This window comes from Saccopteryx leptura, chromosome 2, assembly GCF_036850995.1.
Source record: "Saccopteryx leptura isolate mSacLep1 chromosome 2, mSacLep1_pri_phased_curated, whole genome shotgun sequence".
Taxonomy (NCBI): Eukaryota; Metazoa; Chordata; class Mammalia; order Chiroptera; family Emballonuridae; genus Saccopteryx; species Saccopteryx leptura.
The window spans coordinates 168,332,978-168,359,519 of record NC_089504.1 but is presented as its reverse complement, the minus strand read 5'-3'; the positions used below and the strand labels follow the sequence as shown (position 1 = coordinate 168,359,519).

Here is a 26,542-nt window from a genome sequence, read left to right as displayed (position 1 = left end):
TCAACATAGACTTAGTAAAATTACGTTAACATGTTAACATTTGTGCCTGTAAGAATTTTATTTTAAATCCTGTTATATTAGTTAGAATTTTATTTTTGTTTAATAATCTAGTAGGCTTTTGTCATTTTATTGTACTAAGACGATTGTTATAATATTTGTTAACATTAGCTATTCGAATTTTATTGTTAATTGTATATTTTTCCAGTCTGCCTCAAAATCGGAACATAGTAATTCAAATAATTAGATGCCACCCAGAACCAGTGGGGTCTTGGGACCCTTATTGCCAAAGGTTTATTCAAAACCAATTAGAAAATGATTTGGCCAACAGGAAAGGAATAATTAGAAAAGCCAAACTTAGAATCTATTACAGAAGGCATAATATCTGAGTGTTTAGTTTATGCCCAAGTGAATACTAAGCAAAATAAGAAAATTATAGAAAAAAACAGGGGAAGCCCTGGCTGGTTGACTCAGTGGTAGAGTGTCGGCCTGGCGTGCAGAAGTCCCGGGTTCGATTCCTGGCCAGGGCACACAGGAGAAGCGCCCATCTGCTTCTCCACCCCTCCCCCTCTCCTTCTTCTCTGTCTCTCTCTTCCCCTCCCGCAGCCGAGGCTCCACTGGAGCAAAGATGGCCCGGGTGCTGGGGATGGCTCCTCGGCCTCTGCCCCAGGCGCTAGAGTGGCTCTGGTAGCAATAGAGCGATGCCCTGGAGGGGCAGAGCATCGCCCCCTGGTGGGCAGAGCATCACCCCCTGGTGGGCTTGCCGGGTGGATCCCGGTCGGGTGCATGCGGGAGTCTGTCTGACTGTCTCTCCCCGTTTCCAGCTTCAGAAAAATACAGAAAAATCCAAAAAAAAAAAAAAAAAAGAAAAAGAAAAAAACAGGGGAAAAAAGAAATTTTCCCAAGTAAACATTTAAAATAGACTTTAATAAAATAATTGACAATTGTTAGGAAATTGCTATATTAAACTCTTTCCAGGTTTAGCTTGCCCATTCTAGTATTGGACCTGCATTTGTGTCCACAGTTTCAAGGCCAGTAGGAAAGGAACCCAATATTAATTAGAAACTAATTTGAAGTTACATTGTGCTCACAGGTACCCAAAGGTCCAGGCAAGTAAATTGCATGAATCAAATAGTAAAAGAAATGAAACCACCCCTTCCCTAAGTACTTGCAGGATTTACAGGTTACTCAGCAAAGACTGTCCAAGAGGCGCTTCCAGCAGTACATCACCCAAGGACTGACTTTCACGTGGATGGGTCCACACACCGTGATCCTGACCACTCCCACTGCTGCTAAGGTAGAAAAATGGAGTGCCGTACTCCAACCACAAACCGGAAGTTGATTGGTCTATATACCATGAATGTATGAAAAACTCATTAAGGACATTTTTTTATCAGACTTTGGGAAAAGGGAAACTAGGATAGAATGAAAGCCAACTTAATTGTCACTAAAAGTTAAAGTTTTTAAATTAAGAGTTCTAACTAAAAGTAAATTATTATAAGAGCCAATTAGTTTTATGTAAATTGTGAAAGGAAATTATATAGTTAATAGAAAGTTAATCAGTAATATTTGTTTCTTTAGTGAACTGTAATGCTATTAATGCTGTCTGTTAAATATCTGTTACATGTTATAAGTTAATATCCCTGGACAACAGCCTCATACTCCTCAGTAAATTAAGTCAAGGATTTGACTTAGAAAATAGAACCAGTGGGGAATGTTGTAAGGCACCAAAAAGCTGAAAATTGATATTGATATTCTGGGAGGAAAGGTTAGGCTTTCCTGTCAAATCCCTCCTTTAGGGAGGGGAGGGAGAAGAATGTAGAAGTTTCTGGCTTGCAGGAACAATGGGTTAATCAGTTTCAAATCTAAAATAACGGTTAACCTAGAAACTTCTTCTCTTTCAATAGGAGGCAGAATTTACATACCACCTTGCACTGACTGTAGTTCTTCCCCCTTCTTGGAATCTTGAGGGTAAAATATCTCTAGGCTAGTGAGGGAAGAGGAACCCTGAAAGATTTGTAAACATTTTTTATTGTGTTACCTTGAGAGTCTTAATGTTTCTATGTATCCCCTAAACAAATGTTGCCAGCTTGTGCCATGATGTCATGCTCTCCCCAACCCATATGGGATCAAGGGTATATAAGCAGCCCCTGAACTATTTTGGGGACTGCACGATTTGTGTCTGCTGCCCCGCGTCAGCCATATACAGACTGCATATTTAATAAATCTCCTCCTCTAATAAAACTCTTCAGAATTCATCTGGACTGGGTGTCTCTACGTGAACTCGATGAAATGAGGTACAGTGCCTTTCAGAATCTGGGGTGCAGTACTTTATAATAGTACTCCTTTAAACAGTGAAGTTACTTGTTGAATACTGACTGAGATACCAGCACTCTGCAGTCATATGAGAGGGGGACACAACATGCCACCTGCTATATTAATCTGGGTGCAGGGAAAGCAGAAACCACCAGAGAGAAGCAGCTGTGCATGGTGGCCTGCTGTTGTCTGTGCGGTGGGTGTCCGGGCATGCAGCACCCGGGCAGGGCCCTCTGTCACCTGCGGCAGGGTGATCCCAGCTTAGAAATGCATAGAATGCCATTTCCCCTCCCTCATGGTGGCTGCCCCAGGTGGAACTTGGTGAGCCAGGAGAATTAGCCTCTGGGGAAGGGGATGAGGGGGCAGGAGAACAGAGCTGGGCTTGGAGAAACCCCAGAAGGCTCTGTTTTTTTTTTGTTTTGTTGTGTTTTTAAGAGGTTTGAAAAAGCAGAGTGATTAAACAATGATATTTAGCAAACTTTTGTGATTTAATTCCACTTGTCTTAACTAGGACAGCATATTAGCTTTTGAGTGTGCTTTTCGTGACCCAACTCTCTATTAGTCAGGACCCTGACCCATGAAAACAGGGCGCAGTCCCCGCTGTCTGGCTCGATGCCCACGCTCTGAGGCAGCACCAGGTGAAAAGTGCAAGCACACTAGTTTCATCGGGCTTTGATTTATTGTGCCTCACAGATGTTGCATTTTTAACAAATTATAGGCTAGACCAGGGGTCCCCAAACTTTTTACACAGGGGGCCAGTTCACTGTCCCTCAGACCGTTGGAGGGCTGGACTATAAAAATAACTATGAACAAATCCTTATGCACACTGCACATATCTTATTTTAAAGTAAAAAAACAAAATGGGAACAAATACAATATTTAAAATAAAGAATAAGTAAATTTAAATCAACAAACTGACCAGTATTTCAGTGGGAACTATACTCCTCTCACTGACCACCAATGAAAGAGGTGCCCCTTCTGGAAGTGCGGCGGGGGCCGGATAAATGGCTTCAGGGGGCCGCATGCGGCCTGTGGGCCGTAGTTTGGGGACCCCTAGGCTAGACTCTCCACCAGTTAAAATGTTACCACTTGCTTTATTGCAATATCTGCTTTATTGTGGTGTGAAACTAAACCCGCAATACCTCTGAGGTATGCCTGTGCCTACATCTGGAGTCACTCCATCCCACTGGATGACCCAAGTCTGTCTTGCAGGAAGAGGTGCCTGACTGGATAACTTCATCGGTCTCCTCTTCCTGCTGCCAATCAGTTGTGAGAAGCTGCTCTACTGTCACTTCCCACACGTGCCAGTGGCCAAGTCACCATCTGCTCCCCTGTTCAGAGAAGGTGAGGCTCACATGTGGGGGCATGAAACGGAAGGTGGTTAGTATAAAAGTGGAGGGCACAAGACACCTCCAAAGACACTAACCGGCTGGGACATGCTGCCAAGTGAAACATTGATAAATATGTAGTTGTTTCAATAATCTGGAAGCATGAGTGATTTAGTGGGGTCCTGTGGTCCTCGCAGGTCTGGAAGTGACTTGAGGTGATTTGTTCAGCAGTTGTTCAGGGGGGCAGACTTGCTGCAGTCTCCCTGAAGTTGCTGTCACCTTTGTATGTCCTGCAAAACCACCATTGGGAACTGGATAACCAGGGGTCCCCTTGCCACCCTAAGCAGGGCCTGGATGACCAACCCAACCCTACGCCAGGATGGAGGGAGCAAGAGTACTTGCAGGCTGGAACAGTGGGCTGGCTCCACATGGAGTACTACAGGTAGAGCCACAGAGCTGTCCAGGGTCCTGTGTCTGTCCCCGTGTTGGTGTGAGAAAGCCCGCCCAGTTGCCTGCATGATAAGGAATTGCTATGACCATGGCCACTACACCAGAGGGCCCCTCCCTTGCCACCGTGAGAGCTCTGTAGCCATCCAGGCAGAGCTGACAGGATTTAGGCAGATTAAGCTTTTGTCTAGGTCTGAACTTAAAATTGAGAGTGAAGGGATTGTACTCATTCTTCTGTGTCCTTTTCCCCACTGACTGAAGCACACCCAGACTACTGAAGACAGCTGGGCAGAGCAGAGTCACTGCAGTCCCCAAAGTCAGGGCCAGGCTGCTGAAGATCCCAGTCTGCAAATATAGTGTGGGGGCCTTGGTCCTGCTGAGTCCGGGCAAGGGGTCTGCAGACTCAGCGGCTGACCCTGGAAAACACAGAAAAGGAACCCGGTCTGCCAAACACCTCCCTGACTGCCTGCTTCAGACCCCAGCCTGACTTTCCTAAAGTCTGAGCTATCCAAGCTGAGCATTCTATCAAATGCATGTCACAGGTGCTCCCTAAAATTAATTTTAATATGTTTCAAACACAAATATGCAACACAGAAAGTGTAGGGGCCAGGTAAGCAGTGTGTGACCCCATTCAAACAATCACACCCAGTGTGCCAACCCATCAGCCCCTCCCCGCTCGACACCAGCCAGAATTCTGCTCCAGCTTTGGAGATTGAGGTGGGGAAGGTTACCTACTCAGTTCCCAAATGCCAAGAAAATGTTGTTGAGGTTTGGTGAGTTTGTCTGAGGCAGGGGGCGGGGGGCGGCATCTGTGTATGGAAACAGCTCCGGCTGGGGAGGTGCACAGCAGGAATTCCATGTGCAGGTGGAGTGGCAAAAGGGGGCATAGCCACTGCCACCTCTCGTGTTCCAGGATAAAAGCCAGACGTGAAGAGTGTCCATGACAAAGAGGTGAAGCCGAGGCCACGTAAGAATTAGCTCATGTACCCAAGGTGAGGGCTGGTCTGGGCAGAGCTTCAGTTACCTGGGAGGGATTACTTAGTGCTAACACCACTACGCCTTTGCCCACAGTAGGCTAACACGCTGTAGCACATCTTAACAGAACACTGAAATCGGTATTGCTGTGTAACTGCACGTAACAGGTGCCCTATGACGCAGTTCCTAATTTGAAGAGCTGAGCTACCTCTGAACCTGTGTTTGTAGGTGGTGCCTGCTAAAATAAGACATAACCGTGAACTTTGTCAATGTGGTATGATCTACTCTAATGGAATGCCCAGCTCAATATCACAGCATCATGCAGAGCCATGAAAGGAAAAGAGAAATGCTTCTTCCATGGGTATCTACTGTGTATGTCCCCAGGATGGGCAAAAACCCTTGGGGTTTGTGAGCAACGAGATGGACCCAAGGCAAGGAAGCCCAACTTTGACTCAGGCAGGGAACACCGACCAAGTCTGTTCTTCATGCTGGCAAAGCAGGCAGAGCCCTGGACAAGGTGACCCCTTTCCTTTCATGGGCCATCTCTTCCCTACCATGGATGCTCCTGCGTGAGTCCACTTGCCTTGGTCATGCTCAAAGACAGCCCTGTACTCAGAAAAATTTCCAGGGGCCTTAGAGAGGAAAGTGCAGGGTTTCTGTCACAAACAGGAAATAAAGGCATCATCATTATCACCATATCAACTGTGAAAACTACTTCCCTTTTGGGTGTCATGCTTCTAACTTTCCACAACACTACAGGAATACCTTTCACATTCTAATTCTACCATTTCAGAGACAGATGCCAGTGCAGCAGCCAGTGACTGCTGCCCGGCTGTTTCAATGGGCTCCTCTGTGTGGAAGGACCTTCTGGGTCTAAGCTGGCACCACTGTCAGCTGTGGCATTGCTCAGTGATTCTGCAGGAAACACAACTGGGTTCCTGGAAAGCCATGTGATGGTCTAGCACAGAGTGGAACTGGTCCCCTAGGATGGAAGAACTGGTTTTCTGGAAGCCCCTGCTAGAACCCCTGAGCCATCTCAATGTACAGTGATGGGATTGGGTTATCAAACCAAAGTGAAGGGGAGGTTGCTATGAAATGGGGACCTGAGAGCCATGTCGGTGGGTTGATGATTTGCAGCATCAGATCAGAGCAAACCACATAGAATGCCAGAGCTTCCCTACTCAGTCCTTGGTCAAAGGACAGACCCTGTCTGCAGTCCTCCTTGAGACTCGAGGAACAGTGGTCTTGGTCAACTCCAAGGTCATCCTCACTGCACTCCAGAAGGGCATGCTCTTCCATATTGTCCCATGGGTGCAACAGCTGAATGGCAGATTCCAAGATGCCATTTAGGAAAAAAGCAAAACTTGTGTTTACAAGACTGTAGATGATTCACTGTCATGAGTAGTGTCCAAAAAGCTGCAAACCCTGCAGGGTTTCCCACTGCTCTCCCTTATCCTCTCACGACAGGGACACTGATAATTAAAACCTGCGAATGGGATAATAGTGACTTCACACTATGTTGACTATGAAGATGATTGTTCCAAAGGCAGTTACCGTTCACAGGTCGCTGGTGTTTGTGTTAAATAGAGTACCACTTGGTGGCTGATCGAAAGGCGCTTCTCCATATTTTTTTTCCTTTTTTTTATTTTGGGTAGAAATATTCCTGGGAAGCTGGGTAGAAATGCATTTTCATTTCCCAATTATTCTTAGGCACAAGTTAGAAAACTGCTGACCTTCACCAAAATATGTCAGCACTTCATGTTATAAAAAATGCATTCCGAACTGCTGCATGTGCAGGTAGTATATCTAAATATACACACGCGGGTGCAGTATTCAACGATTATTCAGTGTGGGTTTCAAACGGAGCTATTTGTCACTGACCTGAAATTTTGCAGTGAAAGTTCATCACTCAAGAACAGCTGGCATGTCTTTCTTTTGGCTCTAACTACGGTCAAACATTTGCACATCAGACACTACCTTCCTAAGTGTGAATACCAGAACAGGCTCACACCGGGGTCAGGAGAGGACTCCGGGGCATGCCGCTGCGCAGCTACTGAGCATGCGCACAGGGCTTGCTGGCCCACGTGGATCAACACTCCCTTCAGGTGGAAGCACAGGGTGCAGGAGGAGCCGTGGCTCCAGAGGGCTACGTGGAGGCTCATCTGGTCATTGTGTTGACTTTGGCAGGTGAGGAGGGTCCGGAGGAGGAGCCGCGGTAAACAGGAGAGGTGGGAGAGAGTTTAACTGGGCTGGTTGGGTCCCCAGTTTGGAGCTTCCAGAGCAGCTCTTCGTTGGTCCGGCTCAACCTCTTCTTCTCCTGGGTTTCTTTCTCCACGTACTCCTGGAGATTAGCATTTTCCTCCGACAGCTGTCTGCGTGGGGAGAAGACACCGTCAAACAGTAGTCGTGCCTGAAGGCCTTAGCTTGAGATTCAGCCAAGGACGCAGAGTAAAGGGAGGAGGGGCCCACGCCTGCGGGGACAACGGGGATAGGCTGGCCACCATCATCCACAATTTCGGTTGAACCACAACTGTCACTTTTCCTGCCAACCTTGAATCTGCTCATATCCCGCTGCTCCGTCAGGGAAGCAGTAGACAGAGCAAGGGCCAGAGGCGGAAGAGGGGGGTAGTGCCGGAGGGCTGTCTGGAGGCTTGGAGAGAGTAGAGTGGACAGTAAGACGGCACAGGCACGCTGAGTGTGAGCCCCAGAGAACAGGGCCACAGCTTGCTTCCTGAGTCCCCAGCATTCAGGCTGGTGCCTGGCACAGTCTCCCAGTGGTGGCTAAGCCCTCGTAGAGAGAAGTAGCCACTAACTTGGTGTTGAAGCCCCAGATCTTAATTTACTTCATACTAATAGCAGGAGGGGGATGTCTCCACATCTTTCCTTGGAAGTTGGGGAAACCTCAGAGCAGGGGACCAATATAGAAACAGTGTCACTTAGGAGCAGCTGCAATGGCAACATACCTTCTCTCTGGTACACTGCATCCCTGCCATCCTCTGACCAGAGCCAGCCCTTTACTGCCACAGCCAGGCTAGCCTAGGACGACAGCCCAGCAACTGCGGGAGGCAGGCAACTGCACTACCGAGCTGACAGAGTGCAGGGAGGGCTCACAGGGCAGTTCCGTTGTGCCTGGGAACACCCATCTGGCAGCTCTCTCCAAAATATCCCTCAAGAATAAACCATTCAGAACCAGCAGTGGCAGGGCCTCTGCCACATGCTCTTGGACTGTCGGGGAAGCCTCACAATGCAGAGGAGTGAGGTAAATTGGACATTGGGACAGAAACAGAGCCCTGAGGCTCAAGAGCAAAACTACTTTGTGGGTGACACATGGTTTGTAAGTTTAGACACCCAGGTTGGCCTACCTCGTGACAACCGTATTTTGGTCGATCCTTGCTTTGAGATCTTCATTCTGCTGCTGGAGAACCTGGATCTTCTCCTCCAGGATAAGGTTCTTTTCTGCCTGCAAAGGGTGCTGTGTTAGGTCTTCAATGGGGCACTGGAAGGAAGGAGACCGGTGCCCTTGGGGGTTGTTACCAAGAGTGCTCTACAAACCACAGTGTGCAGTCCATTGGTAGGCTATACAATTAGTTAAATGAACGTGGCCAGCATTTTTTTTAACAAAATAAAGCAGAAGAGAAAATACCAGAATGTACTGTATACAGTAAAAATAAGTATTGTTTACATATTTTAGATCTATAGTTTTATTTCACATATATTATGCACATGTGTGTATGTATATACTGGAATCCTGTGTAGAATGTATTTTTTTATAGTGAGTGTCCCCAGACCGTTGCCACTATCAGAGATAAGCTGTGATCAGCAGCACCAGGACCTAGTTTGGCTAATGGGTCCCATGGTCCTTCCCAAAGGGTCCCTGTGCTGCAGGCACCACCCTCCCTGGCTGGGCATGCACGCACCCTATGACATTCCCAATGAATGGAGAGATGGAAGTATAACGTGGACACATTTTTCCTTCGGAGGCCTTGGGCAGCCAGGAACTCAGAGCACAAGACCAGCTTGGCACATTACCAGAGAATTGTACCATCCAAGGCTGTTCCTGCCTCTCAGTGTATGCCATTCTCTGTTGGAGGGTCTGCAGAGCCTGAGGCTGAGCTGAAGGGCAGTTCCATTCCAATATATTTTAAATAAATAATTTTTTAAAAGAATGTGACAAAGTCATGATTAGTGTCGTTAATATTTAAAGAAGACGACCACTTCTCCAGGAATAAGGGTTAAGAATTAGAGGGACTGGCCTCTGTCCCTGTTCTTCAGCACAACACTTTCACCCCAGCCCCCTCTGCACTCCCAGGGAGTGGGAAGTGGTTAAAACCCTTTTCTCCAGGGGTTTCTGGAGTGAGAAGTTATGCATGCCTACAGAAAGCATGGGGCATGGCTGAAAGCAGCTACTGGACCCCAGAACTTGTGGGTTATCAAACAACTGGATGCGAATGCCCAGCCTGGAAGGAGGAGGTGTGCTGTCCCCACTTTGGCCAGATTCCAGGTAGGGCCAGGAGGGTCGGGCTCTGTCCGAGAGGCTCCCCCTGTCTTAGCTGTAGTCTTGCTGGAAGCTCTGGGCTGCTGAATGGTTCCAGGTGGCCAAAGTTAGCCAGGATGCTGATAACAGACACGCATCCCCAGGTCGGCCCCCTGTAACTGACAAACACCTCGTAAATGACAAGAGATGCCTGTAAAAAGGGGCACTACTAGATAAGAGGGGCATGACAGCTGGATGCAACATGTGGTCCTCCATCAGCTCCTGGTTGTCACAAACCAGCCTCAAGGGTATTTCAGAGACAAACAGAGAACTTGAAAAGTTAGACCTGCTGACCCATTACTGAGCTGGTAAGTTAAAGATGACCTAACCAAAAGAAAGTGGGACATTTATGCGTATGAGGGGGTTGGTGTGGTGCGCACGTGTTCAGAGAAGCTCTGGAAAGAGTTCACAGTGCTAGAACTGTATTTTAATTTTTGTATTTTTGTTTATCTTAACATTTCTTACCATGTGCATGTTTTCCTTTTATATTATCAAAAGTTTGTTTTACATATAACAACAAAAAAAAATAAGGATCTATCTGAGAGCCTTGGGCCAAGTTCACATCAGGATGATACCTTCTTGGAAACAGGCTTCTCTGCTACTAACTTCAGACACCTATCTCCAACTCTAGCTCTGGCATGGCCCTGTGCCTACAGGTAGGTAACTCTGGGGTGCTCTGTTCCCCCAAAGGAGTACCCTTTGCTGGCTGGTGGGAGCCAGGCTGAAAGGTGCGGTGGAGAGCATGGTGAGAGCACTGGGCTGGGGCTCCCGCCAGCGCTTGGCTACTGACCTGCTCTGGGTAAGATGTCTGTCCCCAGGCCTCCCTCTCCAACCTGTGATAGGAGGCTCCTGGAGGCACTTCCTTCCCAGCTCTGCTGTAGGAGTTAAGCACAAATGCACGGAAGTGCTCTGCATGGTGTCTGCTCTGCTTGTCTATGCTGGCTCACCGCCCTCTCCCCCCAGGCAGGAGCGATGAAACAGCACTTTGGAGGAGGACTGGGGATGGAGACAGGCAATGAGGAGGGCTCCAGAGTTGTACAAAACAAGGCCACCTCTGAGATTCCTCATCAGAACTCCTGGCTTCCTAAGAAAAGCTCTGAGATTCATCAATGGGATTTTTCACTCAGGTGGAAGCAACAGGCTAAGTGCCCACATCCCAAACAGTGTCTGTGTTGACATCAATGATGACAGACCGACTCACCAGTTTTTCCAGCACAATAATCTTCTTTTCCTGCTGGTGTATTTGCTGATTCTTCATCTCTAATACCTGCTTCAGACTCTTCATGTCTGCTTCCAAGTGTTGATAGGGAGCCAGTGCAACCTGCAGGGGCAAAGAACAGCAAGCTACTGACCTGGCCTGGCAGAGGCCAGTGTTCACCAAGGTCATGGGCTACACTAAAGCTAGTCTTCTTCAACAAGCTGCCCAGTAGACATTAGAAAGAGAGAGAGAGAGAGAGAGAGAGAGAGAGAGAGAGAACAGGAGCTCACAGCCTTCCCTGGGAAGTCCACTTGTTTCTCACTGGAAATGCAACTAAAAATCCAGTTCCCCTGGGGGAAAAAGAGAGGAAGCCACTGCCCCTGAAGAGTCTGGATGCTGGAATGGCTAGCTCCTACCAGCCCATCCTTGAACGGGAACTCATGGGGTAAAAGGAGTCAATTCAACATTGGTTTTCGACAGTCATGCAGACCACTTAATTCAACAGACTGGTGGGGTTTGCAAGTCCCACCTGTACCAATGTGAGAGTCCTCCATCCCAGCGAAGGACAGGAGAAAAGTGGTTTAAAAAGTAGAAAAGGCATTTTAGAAAGAGAAGTGTTAGAATGATATTGCCAGATGTAACAAAAAGATGATATACAGTGTGCCCGTAAAGTCATGGTGCACTTTTGACCGGTCACAGGAAAGCAACAAAAGATGATAGAAATGTGAAATCTGCACCAAATAAAAGGAAAACTCTCCCAGTTTCATACCTATTCAGTGCTGTTCGATGTGGGCTCACACACAGATTTTTAGGGCTTCTTAGGTAGCTATCCCGTATAGCCTCTACAGACTCGTCACTGACTGATGGCCTACCAGAACGGGGTTTCTCCACCAAACTGCCAGTTTCCTTCAACTACTTATCCCACTGAGTAATGTTATTCCTATGTGGTGGCGCTTCGTTATAAACGTGCCGATATTCAGATATTCACGTTGCACTTTGGTCACGGATTTGAATTTAGCAAGCCACAGAACACACTGAACTCTCTTATGTACCATCCACATCTTGACTGACATGGCCGTGGGCTGCTCTGCTGTAAACATGGTGTTACGTCATCATCTGCACATGCGTACATGCTGCCACATCATCCTACAGAAACTGGGAGGATTTTCTTTTTATTTGGTGCAGATTTCACATTTCTATCGTCTTTTGTTGCTTTCCTGTGACCGGTCAAAAGTGCACCATGACTTTACAGACACACTGTATATATGAAGTTTAAATTTCAGATAACTTTTTTAAAGTAAAGGGACATATTTATAATAAGTTCACTTATCTGTAATTCAGATTTGATTGGGTGTAATGTTTTATCTGGCAACCCTACATCAGAGGGAAGGAATTTTGCCAGCTTTTCTAGAAAAATGTCCCTTCATCTTGCTCACTTGGGCTCCAGTGCCTCCATGCCCACCAGGTGGAGGTGGGCAAGGACAGGGAAGGTGGGTCTGACCAGTGCAAGGGGGCAGGCTGAGCTCGTCACAGGAGCTCAGAGACTGTGACTGGGGAGCAGTGTGTGTAAAGCCAGTGATCGGTGGCCGAGGCCAGGCAGGTTCACATTGGATTCGGGTAGACGGAGGAACTGTGGAGCCAGAAAGTGTCAGGCCATTCTTGTTTATTGGAGGCTCGCAGAGACAGGTGAGCAAATAGGCAACAAAAGGAAAAGGGCTAATAAACAAAGGGAAATCTGCTTTTTGGAGTGGAGGGCAAGGGATTAGGAAAACCGCACCTCATGGTGGCGGCTGAGGGAGTCAGGATCACACCTTGCAGTGGTGGGAGAGCAATCTGGGAGAATCGCTACTGAGGAAAAGCAGCCATAGGACACACACGTGGCTTTCTGCCATGGGCTCATGTGCTAATTGTGCACAGTGCTTGCAGCCAGGAAACCAGCAAGCGAGCCTAACACAGCTGTTTTCCCAGAGTGTGCGATGTGGCAGGAATAAGACTGAGGTGGAGGAGCCCACAGCTGTCCTGTCTCAGAAGAGAGGCACTGACATATTTAAAATCCTAGGGAGGCCCCGACCACTGTCATTTCGTGGCAGGTTAGCACAAGGCCCTGCCCCTGGGGAGGATGCTAAGGCAGCCACGTGGCTTCCTGGGCAGAGGCTCCACAGAGCCCCTACTCCCGCCCGGAGAGCCCCACTACCTCCAGCTGCTCCTCAGTGTTTTTCCTCAAAGCCTCCTCGAAGCGTTTGGCTCGGTCCCGCAGAGACTGGCTCTGGAAGGTCAGCGTGTCCACCTGGTCCTGCAAGTAACAACAGCAAGAGTCCAGCTCAGTCCACTGCAGCTGCTACAGCCTGAGAGCTGTGATAAGATGCTCTGTGTAAAACGTCCAGCCCAGGCTGGGGTGTGAATGACAGCACTGTGTCCTGGCCTCCCATAGTGGCAGGGCCTGTCCCCAACTTCTTGTTGCCCCCACCCCATCTTCCCCCGGCTCGCCTGCCAGCTCCCTCTCATTCCAGGGTCACTTCTAGCCTCCACTTGGCCTCCCTTGGGCTCAGGGCTGGTGTGCATGTCCCTGAAGTGAGCTGAGTCTGTGCTCCCTTTTTAGATCACTGTCCCCTCTGCTCAGACCCTCTGTTTAGACCATGCTCCTGGCTCCTAGGACACACCAGCCACAGGGCCGCCCACTGCATCAGACTGAAGGGAGACAGACTGAGGTGCACAACACCTGTCCCTGGCTCACCTCTGCCTGGCAACCCCAGCAATGACTGATCACCAAAGCTCTCCACCCGTTGAACCATTTCTGTAACATTAGAACCTATGGTCTTCTGATGAAGAGAAACAGGCTCTCCACTCAACACAAGGAGTAGGCCAGGGGTTGGGGACCTATGGCTCATGAGCCAGATGTGGCTCTTTTGATGGCTGCATCTGGCTCGCGGACAAATCTTTAATAAAAAAAAATAATAACAAAAATATAAAACATTCTCATGTATTACAATGCATTCATTTCCTACCCTCATGTTCATGGTTGTGGGTGGCTGGAGCCAATCATAGCTGCCTCTAGGCAACACCAAATTTTTATTGGATAATGTACAATGTACATGGGTCATTGTATGGCTCTCATGGAATTACATTTTAAAATATGTGGCGTTCGTGGCTCTCTCAGCCAAAAAGATTCCCGACCCCTGAGCTAGGCATTGTAATTATGCGGTTCTACACAAAACACTGCAATGTATGAAGTGCTTGGTTTCACCGCTTTCTTCACCACAGCAGACGACCTGGTTTGGCAAACCATCCTTGGCAGGTTTCTCATCCTTTATTTTTGTTTGTTCTTTTCCAGTTACTTCCATTTCATTTTTGAGAAACAAAAACCCCCACAATGCCATCAAATGTAAAGACAGGTGCATTCAGCAATGAGATCGTCAGTGGGAGTTTGTAACCGACAGGGCGTGGCAAGCTTAGGTCAGAGACCTGGGCAGCCCTGCAGGGTGCAGCAGACAGGGCAGTGGCCTTCTAGAACATGACCACCAACATGTCTAGGTCACCACAGAGCTCCTGCACCAACTTTGCCAGTGCCGTCAGGGGAAGCATTTCTTTCAAGCCTCTCTTTTTCCATTAAAAATCAGAACAGCAAAAAACTGTTCAAATACCACCTAGGATGGACCTCAAATGTCAAACTGTGTTTTTTCTACCTTGTTCACCATGACTCAAAAACGACTCATGGGCACACACAGGTACGTGGCAATCACACAGCACACAGACTGTGGTCCAGTGTGGGTTGGCTCCTATATGTCAAGTAAGCGGTACAAAGACCAAACTGGTGACCTGGCCCAACACTGGACATGTAGGATCTAACCAGTGACATGATAATAATAGTGATGATGAAAATAAAATAAACATAATAAGTAATATTGTATGTAACTATTAGAATAGCAATAGCTGCTACTTACCAGCATTTGCCAGGAGCCAACCTAGTGCTGCACACTTTACACACATTCCTTCCTTTAATCTGCTTGCTCCTGGAGGAAGTTACTGCTATTGTCACCACTTCACAGACAAGTAAGCTGAGGCTCACAGAGCTTAGGCATTGTCTAAGATTTTAAAGTCGGTAAGTGGGGGTGCCATGGGGATTTAAACCCAAGAGTTCAGATCTCTTACCACCAAGCCTGTTTGTCTAGCTGCCTGTGGCTTGAGGAAGTTGGCTTGAGCAATACCATCCTCCTTGCCCCAAACAACCTCCGTCCCAAATGGATTCTGCTCATGGGGCATCACAGCTAAAATATGTGTGATGACAGGCAGAATGAAGACCCACTCACAGATGAAACAAAACTCTGACTTCTTTGTGGTTCTGGGCTGGATAGGTTTCTGTCACATCACCGTCTGGCTTTCAATTTCCTGGACAGACTTCCCCAAAGACAGCATGCATGATGGCACAAGAGGTGGGTGCACGAGCAAGGGGGTCTGGGTAAACCTGCCAAGGCTAAGTCAGGTGAGGACTGTGTATTGCAAGCCCCTCCGTGGGTTGGTGGTGGGCTCCCTGCAGGCTATATCCATTTAGACAGCCTGTGTTATCATGTGACATTGGTAACTGCACAGTCCTGGGGTCTTTCTGGGCAGGACTACTTCTGTGCAGTGAACTCTGCCTGGGGAAATGAGCCACTGGAGAAGCAAAACCCCTGGCTTTGTGTCAGTCATGGTAACCAAGGGACAGTCACTGTTATTGTCATCACAATGTCCACATGTGAGTGCCCTGATATTTAAAAAATAATCTTGCTGTGATGGGGATGTCCACAGCTGGGAACAGAGTCAGGGCCACCAACCTGACCCTAGCTCCCCAGGCAGCTCCTCCCCGGGGCTGTGGGGTCGTCATCTTTCCACAAAGCAGCTGGCCTGGGTCTCTGGAAGGCCGGAGGCAGGATCCAGTGAACTCCTGTTGGAGGTCAGAAGGATCCAGGCAGCACCCTGGAATCTGAAACTCACATTTTCTGTAGGTCGGCAGTGGAAGGCAGAGGAGCTTCCTTCTTCCCTCCAATCTCCAGGTGATTAAAGTCCTTTTTCCAATTCCCAGGCAGGCCCCATGGCTTCTGCCCTTCACAGCTCTCCTCACTCCACTCCCCAGCCCATGCTCCTCCCCCATCCTCCCCTTCTTCTCACAGCTCAGCGACCCCTCTGGCCACAGCAGGTGGGCAGCAATCTCGGAACTTCCAGAGTGCTTGCCAACGGCAGTATTTACTTGGTACAAGTGTGTATTACCTTTTGTGGCTGTCTGCCACTGTTTGTGTCACACCTCTCTGAGTAGACAGTAAATTCCTTAGGGCAGGAAGAAGTTCCTTCCTAGCACAGGTGCTGGATAAATGACTGTGGACAGGACTAATGGTGCTGCCATGAGTTGGACATCAGAGCTAAGGAGATATTAACCTGTAATGACAGCCGCAGCTTTTCAAAATTGTCTTCCAATTCTTTCTTTTCAAGCTCGTGGGTAGACATCAATTCTAGAGAGAAGACATCAAATTGTTAAGTTGGCCTTTCTTCTGAAAGGGATCAAACGAGACCCTTTTGCCAGACTACATGGAAGACCAGGTGACTAAAGGATAAGGGGACACAGTAGTGTCAAGCCTAAAGAAACCTCTCCATTACTTTGGAGTTGTGTGTGTTGTTATTTAGAAGAGAAAGAAAGTGGAAGGGAACTGGAGAAAGGGAGAGACAATGAGGGAAAGAGTAAACACGGAGAAGCAAACAGTACGTGTGTGCACACGCGCACACACACAAACACACTCTTGTCTATACCCTGCTCTCCCACCATCCTGACCAACTCAGAGTCTCCATCCACAGTCCTCATTGATTCTCCAGGTTTCCTAGTGGTAGAACAACTGGGTGGTCAATATTAAGTCTCCATCTCTTTCTCCTCTCAGGTCACACTTTCCACCACAAAGCAGCCATCTGGGCTGAAGGAGGGAGGTTTCAGGGCCAGGGCGCCGCTGGCAGCCACCCTGCTGCTGGGCTCACTGGAGAAGATGGGAGAACAGGGCCAGGGCTGTGTCTGCAGGGCTTCTGAACCGTATTCGGAAACCACAGACCTCTAGGATTTGCTTGAGCAAAGAGTTGATAGGAAGACACCCAGGCACGAGGGAGGACTAATTGGATTGGTTCCTCTTGGAGAGTTTGGAAACATTCTATTCTGTCCAAAATGTCATTCCAGTAATAATTTGCAAATTAGGCAGAAAGAGATGTCATGTTAGACTTATTAAGCAAAAGGATTCTATTTCCTCCAGATGGGAACAGTCTTATTAGCTGAGTGAAACCCATCTCATTATGACTACACAAGCAATTTGTTTGCATGCTATAACTGGAGGGAGGAAAGGTCTCATTAGTCAGCTCAGGTCACACATGCTTCATACAAAAGTGCACCAGAGACCAACAATTATCATTCTGGCTGGCCAGAGCTGCAATTAGGAAAAAATCTGTGGTTTCCATTGATCCAGATCTTCCAGCTAGTGATGCTGAAGGTCTCTCTCTCTAAGAAATCCAGTTGTTACAGCAGAAATTTGTATTTGGGGAAAAAGTTTGTGCGATTTCATTAACATGAAATGATGTGGCCTTCTGTCTACCTGCCTCTCTCTAAGTGATTCGTTTTAACAGCCATTGCTACTATTATATACATTATATATCATTGAAAGGCCTTGGATGCTAGCATCTAAGCAAGGCTTTGCTAGTAATGAAAACCTACCAGGTCTGTTTATATGAAAATCCAGAAATGAAAGGCAATACTGGCTTCCATTCATAACCCCTGCTCAAAGCATTCTTCTATAGCACAGTAACTGATGGGCCAGAGGGTATTCTCAGATGACCCCAATACCCTAAGATAAGATGGTCGATATCTATTCTGGACATGGTATAAACCATGGCTAATATCTATATGCCCATGATGTACTTACTTATTTTAAGGTCATGACACTCTGTCCTACACTCAACCCTGCTTTAAGACAATGGCTCTCAAATTTGCTGCATATTAGAATCACCTGGGGAGCTTTAAAAAATCCCGATGCCTGGGCTGCACCCCAGAGCAATTAAATTTGTAGCTCTGAGGTGGGATTCACTTATCAGTGCTTTTTTAAAAACTCCCTGGCGGTCCCAATGCGCAGCCCGGAGTGGGGCTTCTGCTGCAGACACCTTTACCACCAGCGTTTCTGCAGAAGAACTAACCTGGCTGTCAGGCTATTTTTATGTAAACAAGATAAAATAACTGGCTGTCAGGTTGGGGTGTTGCAGGGGTTCTGTCTGGTTTCGTTTTTCCATTGACGATTCTCTCTGTTACTCCCATTTTTATATTCTATGTAGATATTAACAAGCCCACAAGACGGTTTATACAGGGAGGAGTAGACGTGTGGTGCACATGCTCTTAAACAGCACTTCTTCCAGGTGAGATGATGGGCCTGGGAGCTGGGTCTCATTTTGAAGCACAGTGCATGGGGAGGGTCAGGGGGTCCGAGGGCCCTCCCTGAGGGCACACAGGTGAGCCCAAGTCTCCTTGAGAAGGAATACTAGTGCTTAGGTGCAATCTACAAAATCATATCACTTATTTGAGCAGCACTGATACAAATCTACACTCATGTAAAGAGAGTCTAAATTTTTTTATTTCTCTTCTTTATGTTTCATTATGTTCTTTTAAATGTCCCTCTACAGCAGGAGTCGGGAACCTTTTTGGCTGAGAGAGCCATGAATGCCACATATTTTAAAATGTAATTCCGTGAGAGCCATACAATGACCCGTGTACGTTACACATTATCCAATAAAAATTTGGTGTTGTCCCGGAGGACAGCTGTGATTGGCTCCAGCCACCTGCAACCATGAACAAAAGCGGTAGGAAATGAATGGATTGTAAAACATGAGAATGTTTTATATTTTTAACATTATTTTTTTATTAAAGATTTGTCTGTGAGCCAGATGCAGCCATCAAAAGAACCACATCTGGCTTGCAAGCCATAGGTTCCTGACCCCTGCTCTACAGTATTTGTCTATTTATATATATACATTTTTAAGGCAAAATTGCCTTGCAGACAGAGTTATGTGGTGAAAAGGCGTGTGGCAAGAATGCTTGCGGCAAAGATGCGCGAATACCCACAGCAGGGACTGCCGCCCACCCCCACGCCACGCCGTCAGGGCGCAGGCGCACACCGAAATGTCCTCGTGATACGCCCCTTCCTGGCGCTGGGCCTGGGCTTCTTGCTCACGCCCCAGCAGCAGCTTCCAGAGCTGGCCGGGCTGGAGCTTCCGGCGGCACTGACATTAGTACCAATCACAGCACAGCGGACTGTGATCAAAAAGAACATTTAAAAATCATAAAACTTAACTGATGTTAGTTCTTAAAAAAATTTAAACTTATTAATTAAAAAATTTTAAATCTATTGTCTAAATTTCTGACTGGAGGGGAAATGGAGGGAGGAAAACTGAAAAAAAAAGTTGTATATTTAGTTTAAATGCATGTTAAAAGTGTAAAAAAATTCAGTCAAAATCTTAGTAGAATTTGTAAATGTTACTGTTGGTTTTGTAGCCTTCACAGAACCCTAAGACCCAAAGATAAAGTTACCAAAATTATAAGAAGAAGGATTCAGATACTCTACTTAGGCTCCCGGCGAATGTGGTCTAAGAGCTCAAGGTGTGAACCCAGATCCGATCCAATACCACTGTGGTCCAGACAGTGCCCCCAGTGCGGGGAAGGTGCATCCATGTGGGAAGAGCCATTTTATTTGTAAGGCCAAGACAGGGCCCAGGGTTTCCATGCCTACTTTACAACAGCAGTTCTCAAGCAAGGCTACCCAACAGACTCACCTCAGGGGCTTTTAAACATCTCCATGCCCAGGCTGCAGCCCAGGCCCGCCACAAGGGCGCCCTGGAGCAGCACTCAGGCTGGCGCCAGCCTCCTGGGATAGTGCTCAGGCATTCCAACATCTAGGCAAAGGAGACAGTAACTGCCTCAGAGGACACTGCTACCTGCATTCTGGCTTTCCATCTTTTCTTTTGCAGCATGGAACACAAAGGACACCCCAGGAGGGAAGGAAGGAAGGAAGGAAAGTGGAATAAGAGGGCAGGAGGGGCTCTGTAGCAGGAAGGTTAGGCTTCTGTGGCCTCCCCTGCCAGCTACACACAACTAGGATGGTTGCTACCTTGGATTTTGTGGTCGTGGTCATCCTGCAGGACTGCGATGGCCACGGTGTGGTTATTTTCCATTTCTAGGAGAGCCGCCTCATGGCTGGCGGTGATATCTTCCACCTGCGGGAGAGTCACAGTTATGGTTATAGAGAGCTGGGATGGGTGGCAGTGATATCTTCACTGCATGGAGAACAGAGATGGAATTCAATGAGTAGAAAGGTCAATGTTCCAAAACGTCATGGACAAGTCAATCTGCTGAGATGACAGCTGCCCTCATCTCTGTACCAGGGCAGGAGAGCCAGGATTTGATGGTGACGTGGCAGCCCGCGGAGTAAGGCTGTCCACAGGAGGAGAGCAGCTCCCAGTAGCGGATGACTGCCGAGCCCCCTCCTCACCATCCTGGGCCTGGCTCTGGACCATCCGCTTCCCACTCCTGTTCCTTCTCTTCATGGCAAACACTCAATGGGGTAACAAGGAGTAAGAAGAAGGGGACCTCCCTTCTAGGTGGTCTGTTTTGTTTCCCAGCAGCAGGTGGGAGCCACATTGCACAAGGTAAACTGTGGGCACTAACATATACTAAGTGACCTGCTATCAGTTACTCCACTTAACCATCTTGGCAACATTATAAAGTAAATATTTATGCCCTTCTTACAGGACACTGAGGCTTACTGAGGTTTGAAATGCTTTGCCCAAAGCCTAGTAAGGGGCAGAACCAGCAGTCGGCCCAGGTCTGTCTGACACTAAAGGTGAAGCTCCCTCAAGCACACCCCTCCTGCTTTCCTAGCAGGACCAGGAACTGGGGCCTTAGGAACCTCTCACGAAGGCCACGCAGCTGTGCAGCACAGACCTGTGTGCTCACTGCCGTCAGCGTTAGGTGCACCAGGCTGCTCCTGGCTGGGCTTGTCTGGCTGTGGGCCATTTCCAGTTCGACCACAAGAAACACAGCCAGCCTGTGATGACCTGTTTTCACCTTGCACAATGTGCACTGTTTTTGTTCTTTTGTTGTTGTGGCTGTAGTTTTAACTTCAGATGTAAGGCTTACAGGAATAATTGCATAAAATGACCTCGCCTTACACTAGCAAACCAGAATGATGTTTTTTCCAAATTCTTTGTTGGTGATCATTGCAAAAAATACTACTGTACATTGCAACACAGCACACATACACACAAAAATTACAGTGTCACAGAACAATATTTTCCCTTCCTACTTGCAATAATCTGGTTTTAAAATTTTTATTCTATTTTACTTTATTTCAAAATGTTTGTAGACCTATTAACGTTTCAAAACCTGGCATCTGAAAAACAGTAAAGCAGGAAGTGTTCAGGTCCTGAAGCTCCTTGGTGGCCAGTTGAACATACTACTTCTAGCTGGTCACAGTCAGCCACTGCTCAGGGTCCTTCGTTTCCAGGAGATAATTGGCAGGCGGACCTCTGCTCTGGCAGGAGGGGGGGCGACCCTCAGGAAAGTAAGCCCTCTGGTGGAGTAGATGCAGGGGAGTATTTTTATCTTAAGATAGGGTAGATTTTTGTTCTGGGTACTCTCATGATATGAAACACTTGCTTGCCTTTCTCTCCTAAGGTAAGTGCGACTTCCATCCATGAAAACAAATATCACAGGAAAAGCCAACAATGAGTCCACAGCGTGAAGGCCACTGCATCGCAGTTTGAAGAACGTGCAGCGATGACTCCCTTTCACTCACTGGCCATTCTTGACTGCACAGTGTTTTATGTAAGCCTCAGAGCTATGGCCCCATTCAGCAGAAAAGCCGATCACCACAGTACCTACTTGTCCAATTCTTGTTTATGTGATGTTTTTATAGCATCTTTGTCTGAGGCATTTCAGTATCTTAAAAAAATAAATCACTGGTTTAAAAATGGAAATATATTTTGTTTCTGCTTCATTACTGATGTCAGCTGAGCTGAGAGCACCCTGTCTGTAGACACAGGCACCCATACAGTATCTGGATATTTGTTACCCAAGTCAGTCTAAAGAAAACTCTTTGATCAGTCCTTGGTGTGATCCTACTTACTGGGCTCTTACACAAATTTCCATGTTCCAGGAGTCTCGTGCTTCCGGTGGTGAAGGTGCCCTGACTGGTAATACCACCATGTTGTGTCTGAAGTTAAGTGGATGTCCCTCTCATTTGCAGGGAGGCAGGTGTTTGATTTGGTGGTGATACAATACCATGCTTAATATAGTAACCATGATATAAGGGCATTAAGCCCTTCAGAGGTGCTTTTATGAATGAAATGCTGATCCCCTAACTCTGAAAGGCTGTAGGCACTAAAAGAAAAGCCCATGCAAGCCGATGAGCCAGGATTTGGGCACAAGAATCCTTCCTTAGCCCTGGCCAGTTGGCTCAGTGGATAGAGCATTGGCCTGGTGTGTGGATGTGCTGGGTTTGATCCCTGGTCAGGGCACACAGAAAAAGTGACCATGTACTTCTCTTCCCCTCCCTCTCCTGCTTCTCTGCCTCTTCCCTTCCTGCAGCCAGTGGCTCAATTGGTCCTAGTGTGGGCATTGGGCACTGAGGATAGCTTGGTACTTGAGCACTGGCCCCAGATGGGGTTGCTGAGTGAATACTGGTCAGGTCACATGCAGAAGACTGTCTCACTATCTCCCCGCTTCTCAAAAAAAAAAAAAAGAGTCCTTCCTTTTCAGTAATTAGAGTTTTTATACACCTTTTGGTTTTTAAAGAATGACCCCTCCATGGGGAAGGGGCTTTCTACTATTGGCCATCTTTTCTTGTTATAGTATTAGTCTAATACCTGCCCCTCCCATGGCTCCTTCCCTGCTGGGACTTGTGGGTCAGCTTGGCTGAACAACAGAAGAGCAAAGGATTGTACCTCTCAGATGAATAAGGGACAGCTGTGGGCTTCCATCACTCAGTCATTTGCAAAACGCTATTATCTGAGGTCTTGGTGATTCACGAGAGACAACTTACATTTAGAATGAAGATGCATGTACTTTGTATCATCTCGGCTTTACTCACTAAACCCAAGCAGATTAAACTCCCATCAACCCCCATCCCAGACACAGGGCAGCGCCCATGTTTACTCTCCCCAGGGCTCTCTTACTGACTCCCCTCCCCTCCCTTCCCTTCCCTTCCCCTCCCCTCCCCTCCCCTCCCCTTCCCCCTCACAGTGGCCTGGGTACCTAGCACCTCAGAGTGGGCAGCCAGCCACCCAGAGTGCCCGGTCCCACTTCATCTTATTCCTGCTGTGCCTTCTGCCCTTTCTGCAGTCTACCACATGGGCAGGTGTTCACTTCCCCCAGGGTACTGAGACTTGGGGCTGTGCTGGGAGACCGAGGGTCCCCCAAGACCTCATTCTGTCTGATTAGAGAAAGTGTGGTTTCTGCTGGTAGCAGCTGTGTGCCTGCTGCACAGGAGAGCTAAGGAGATGCAACCCAGATGATGAACGAGTGGCCCCTACACGTTCTGATGGTGCAACACAAGGACGCTGAGCCTGCCAGTCAGTCTGAACGTTGATTTCCTGCAGAAATGTGGGGGGATGCCTTGAATCGGAGACAAAACAAATGCAAATGACCAAGAAGGATCCCTGCTGCCTTTGGTGGGAAGGGAAGGCACCTCTGCTCAGACTTTATTGAATAGAATCCACAATGGCTTCAGGGCCAGATCAGGGAGGAAGACCATAGGGTTAGGGAGGAATGGGGTCAAAGGTCACAGATCACTGAATGTCAGGCTCTGTGGCTAAATATCTTTGGGGTACAGTCAGAGGCAGCCCAGAGAGGGGAACTGGAAGGCACTGTGTTGGGCAAAAAGGGAAAAGCCCTGTGTTTACAGTAAAAACCCGTTCTGTGTGCTTTGAGATGGGGAAGTCTGCCAATCAGGCTTCTATTAATGCATGTCTAGCTAAGGTAGGGGTTGGGAACCTTTTTGGCTGAGAGAGCCATGAACGCCACATATTTTAAAATGTAATTCCATGAGAGCCATACAATGTGTTTAACACTAAATACAAGTAACTGTGTGCATTTTATGTAAGACCAACACTTTTAAAGTACAATAAGTCTTTGAATTCTTTTTAATAATGTTGTTATACTGTTGCTAACCAATGATGAATAAAGTACTTCTTACCATTAATGTGACTTCTGGTGCTGCATGGTTTTACTGATGGCTTTGTAGTCTGGTTGATATGTGGTGAGGTTAAGCTTCATGCAGGCGTTGAGACTTCTGTTAAAGGTGATCATAGGTTGGTCTTAATGTTCTTTAGATGTGAGAAAGACTGCTCACATGCATACGTAGAGCCAAACATTGTCAGTACAGCCATACTCACATGCTGCAGTGTGTGGTATGTGACAGGAAGCGCGTTCCAAGTTTTGATAATCAGCTGGTCTGCGGGTTGAAGTTTTTTCATTTCTCCCCACTTGTGTTTGCTCACCAACTCTACTTGCTGTCGTGCAAGTCTTTCCAAATCTTCATTAAGTGACTTGAACTTATTCACCCACATGTCTGAGGCCTTCAGGTCAGCAGCTTGTAGCTCAAAATCTCTGACGGAGACACTGGGGATGAAACTCAGGTCAGCATTGTCCACTGTACACTCATGTGGATGGGTGATGAACTTAAAAAGATGAGTGTGCTCACGAAATTCTCCAAACGTGCTTTGAATAACTGCAGGAGATTAGATGTGAAGCCTGCTAGCTGCTGGAGATCAAGATGTTGAGCAGGGTCACTTGCTGTGCATGCATCTTTAAACTCTCCCAGTTTAGCAAAGTGTAGTAAATGACCTGTTTCAATGCCAGCGATGAAGAGTTCCAGCTTGTTTTCAAATGCAAACACTGCTTGTTGAAGGGATAAGACTGTATTTTCAACGCCTTGCATTTTCACATTGAGCTGGTTCAGATGTTCAGTCATATCCACGAGATAGAACTTCAGGAGCCACTCAGTGTTAGCTAACTCAGGATGCTCGACGTTTTTCATTTCAAGAAAAGTTTGGATTTTGCTCAGACAAGCCGCAAAATGGCTGAGCACCTTCCCTCTTGACAAACAACGCACATTGCTGTGCAGAAGCAGACCAGGATAATTATTCCCAACTTCATCCAGCAGCGTTTTAAACTGGCGATCATTTAAAGCTCAGCAACAATAAAGTTGACCACCCAAATGACCAGTGACATCCCTTCACCAAGCTGCTCACCACACATCTGAGCACAAAGCGCTTCCTGATGCAGCGAAAACTTAGGATGGGTCTCTTTTCATGTTCATGAAGAAACGCTACGAATCCTCTGTTTTTCCCCACCATGCACGGAGCACCATCAGTACACATCAAAATAAGTTTATCCATTGGTAGATATTTTTCTTTAGCGAACTCAGTGAAAGATTTGAATAAATCCTCCCCTCTTGTCTCTTTCATAGGCAAAACAGCAAGACTTTCCTCATGTAGTGTGTCACCGACAGCATACCTTGCAATCACGCTGAACTGGGATAAATGGCCTATGTCTGTTGACTCATCCAAAGCGAGAGAAAAGAATGGTGCTGCATTTATGTCCTTCACTTGTGTTGCCTCAATTTGATTTGCCATTATGATGGTATGATCGTGAACAGTTCTTGCCGACAGAGGCATGTCTTTTATTCATTTGATTATCTTGTCTTTATCCAAGAAGTCATCAAAAAGTTCATTGGCAACATCAAGCATGAATGTTTTGGCATACTCCCCATCTGTGAATGGCTTTCCATTTCTCAGAATTGCTAAAGCACCAGCAAAGCTTGCCGAATTCCAGTCACCTTGTTGGGTCCAAACACGAAGTTGCTGCTGACTAGCTTGCACTCTGCACAGTAGATCTTGACATGCTTTCTTCCTGCTGTCCCCCACTGGATATTTTGATGCAAATGCAGTATGATGTGTGTCGAAGTGCCACTTTATATTTGACCATTTCATTGATGCAATTTTATCACTGCTATTAGACGCACTGTAGAACCTGCTCTCTCCACAAGGGCGAATTCCTCTGTCCATTCCTGCTGAAAAGTACGATACTCCTCATCTTTTTTTCTTTTAGCCATCTTCTTTGTCAAAAGGGTTTCTGCTACTTGATTAAAAGGAGGGAAGTTTACTTCCTGACCTCACAAAACCCGTATACGTTACGCATTATCCAATAAAAATTTCGTGTTGTTCTGGAGGACAGCTGTGACTGGCTCCAGCCACCCACAACCATGAACATGAGTGGTAAGAAATGAATGGATTGTAATACATGAGAATTTTTTATATTTTTAATGTTATTTTTTTTATTAAAGATTTGTCTGCAAGCCAGATGCAGCCATCAAAAGAGCCATACCTGGCTCGCAAGCCATAGGTTCCCAACCCCTGAGCTAAGGCCTGAGTGCTAATTTTGATTAAACACCTTATAGTCATACTTTTGAAATAAAAGTCAGCTCCCATCTTTAAAGGCACTTAAGGAAGCCAGGAGGCCAGGCCACACTGCCTGCTCATGCCCCAGGACAGAAGAGCGAGGCCCTGCATCTGGGGACTTTGCAGTTCTGGGCTCTGGGGCACGCTAACAAGAGACCCAGTGCCTGGCCCTGACAGCGATTCTGATTCGATTGGTGTGGGGTGAGGATGAGGAGGGTGTCTTTTACACGTTTCCTGAGAGAT

At 47.2% G+C, this 26,542-nt stretch overlaps 1 protein-coding gene across 5 annotated transcripts in view; it reads right to left on the bottom strand.

The window, feature by feature from the left end:
• Window positions 1–1,641: 1,641 nt before the first annotated feature.
• MTUS2 (microtubule associated scaffold protein 2) overlaps window positions 1,642–26,542 on the bottom strand; it is a 771,916-nt gene continuing 747,015 nt past the window's right edge. For 4 of the 5 annotated variants that reach the window (XM_066369276.1, XM_066369278.1, XM_066369277.1 and 1 more), the window contains 6 exons: window positions 19,951–20,056; window positions 16,205–16,278; window positions 12,990–13,088; window positions 10,799–10,918; window positions 8,426–8,523; window positions 1,642–7,435 (listed from right to left, as the gene is read on the bottom strand). In XM_066369276.1, the coding sequence (XP_066225373.1) occupies window positions 7,222–7,435; window positions 8,426–8,523; window positions 10,799–10,918; window positions 12,990–13,088; window positions 16,205–16,278; window positions 19,951–20,056 (711 nt within the window). In that variant the 3' untranslated portion in view covers window positions 1,642–7,221. The remainder of the gene's footprint in view (window positions 7,436–8,425; window positions 8,524–10,798; window positions 10,919–12,989; window positions 13,089–16,204; window positions 16,279–19,950; window positions 20,057–26,542) is intronic. The other variant, XM_066369279.1, reaches the window with a different exon arrangement.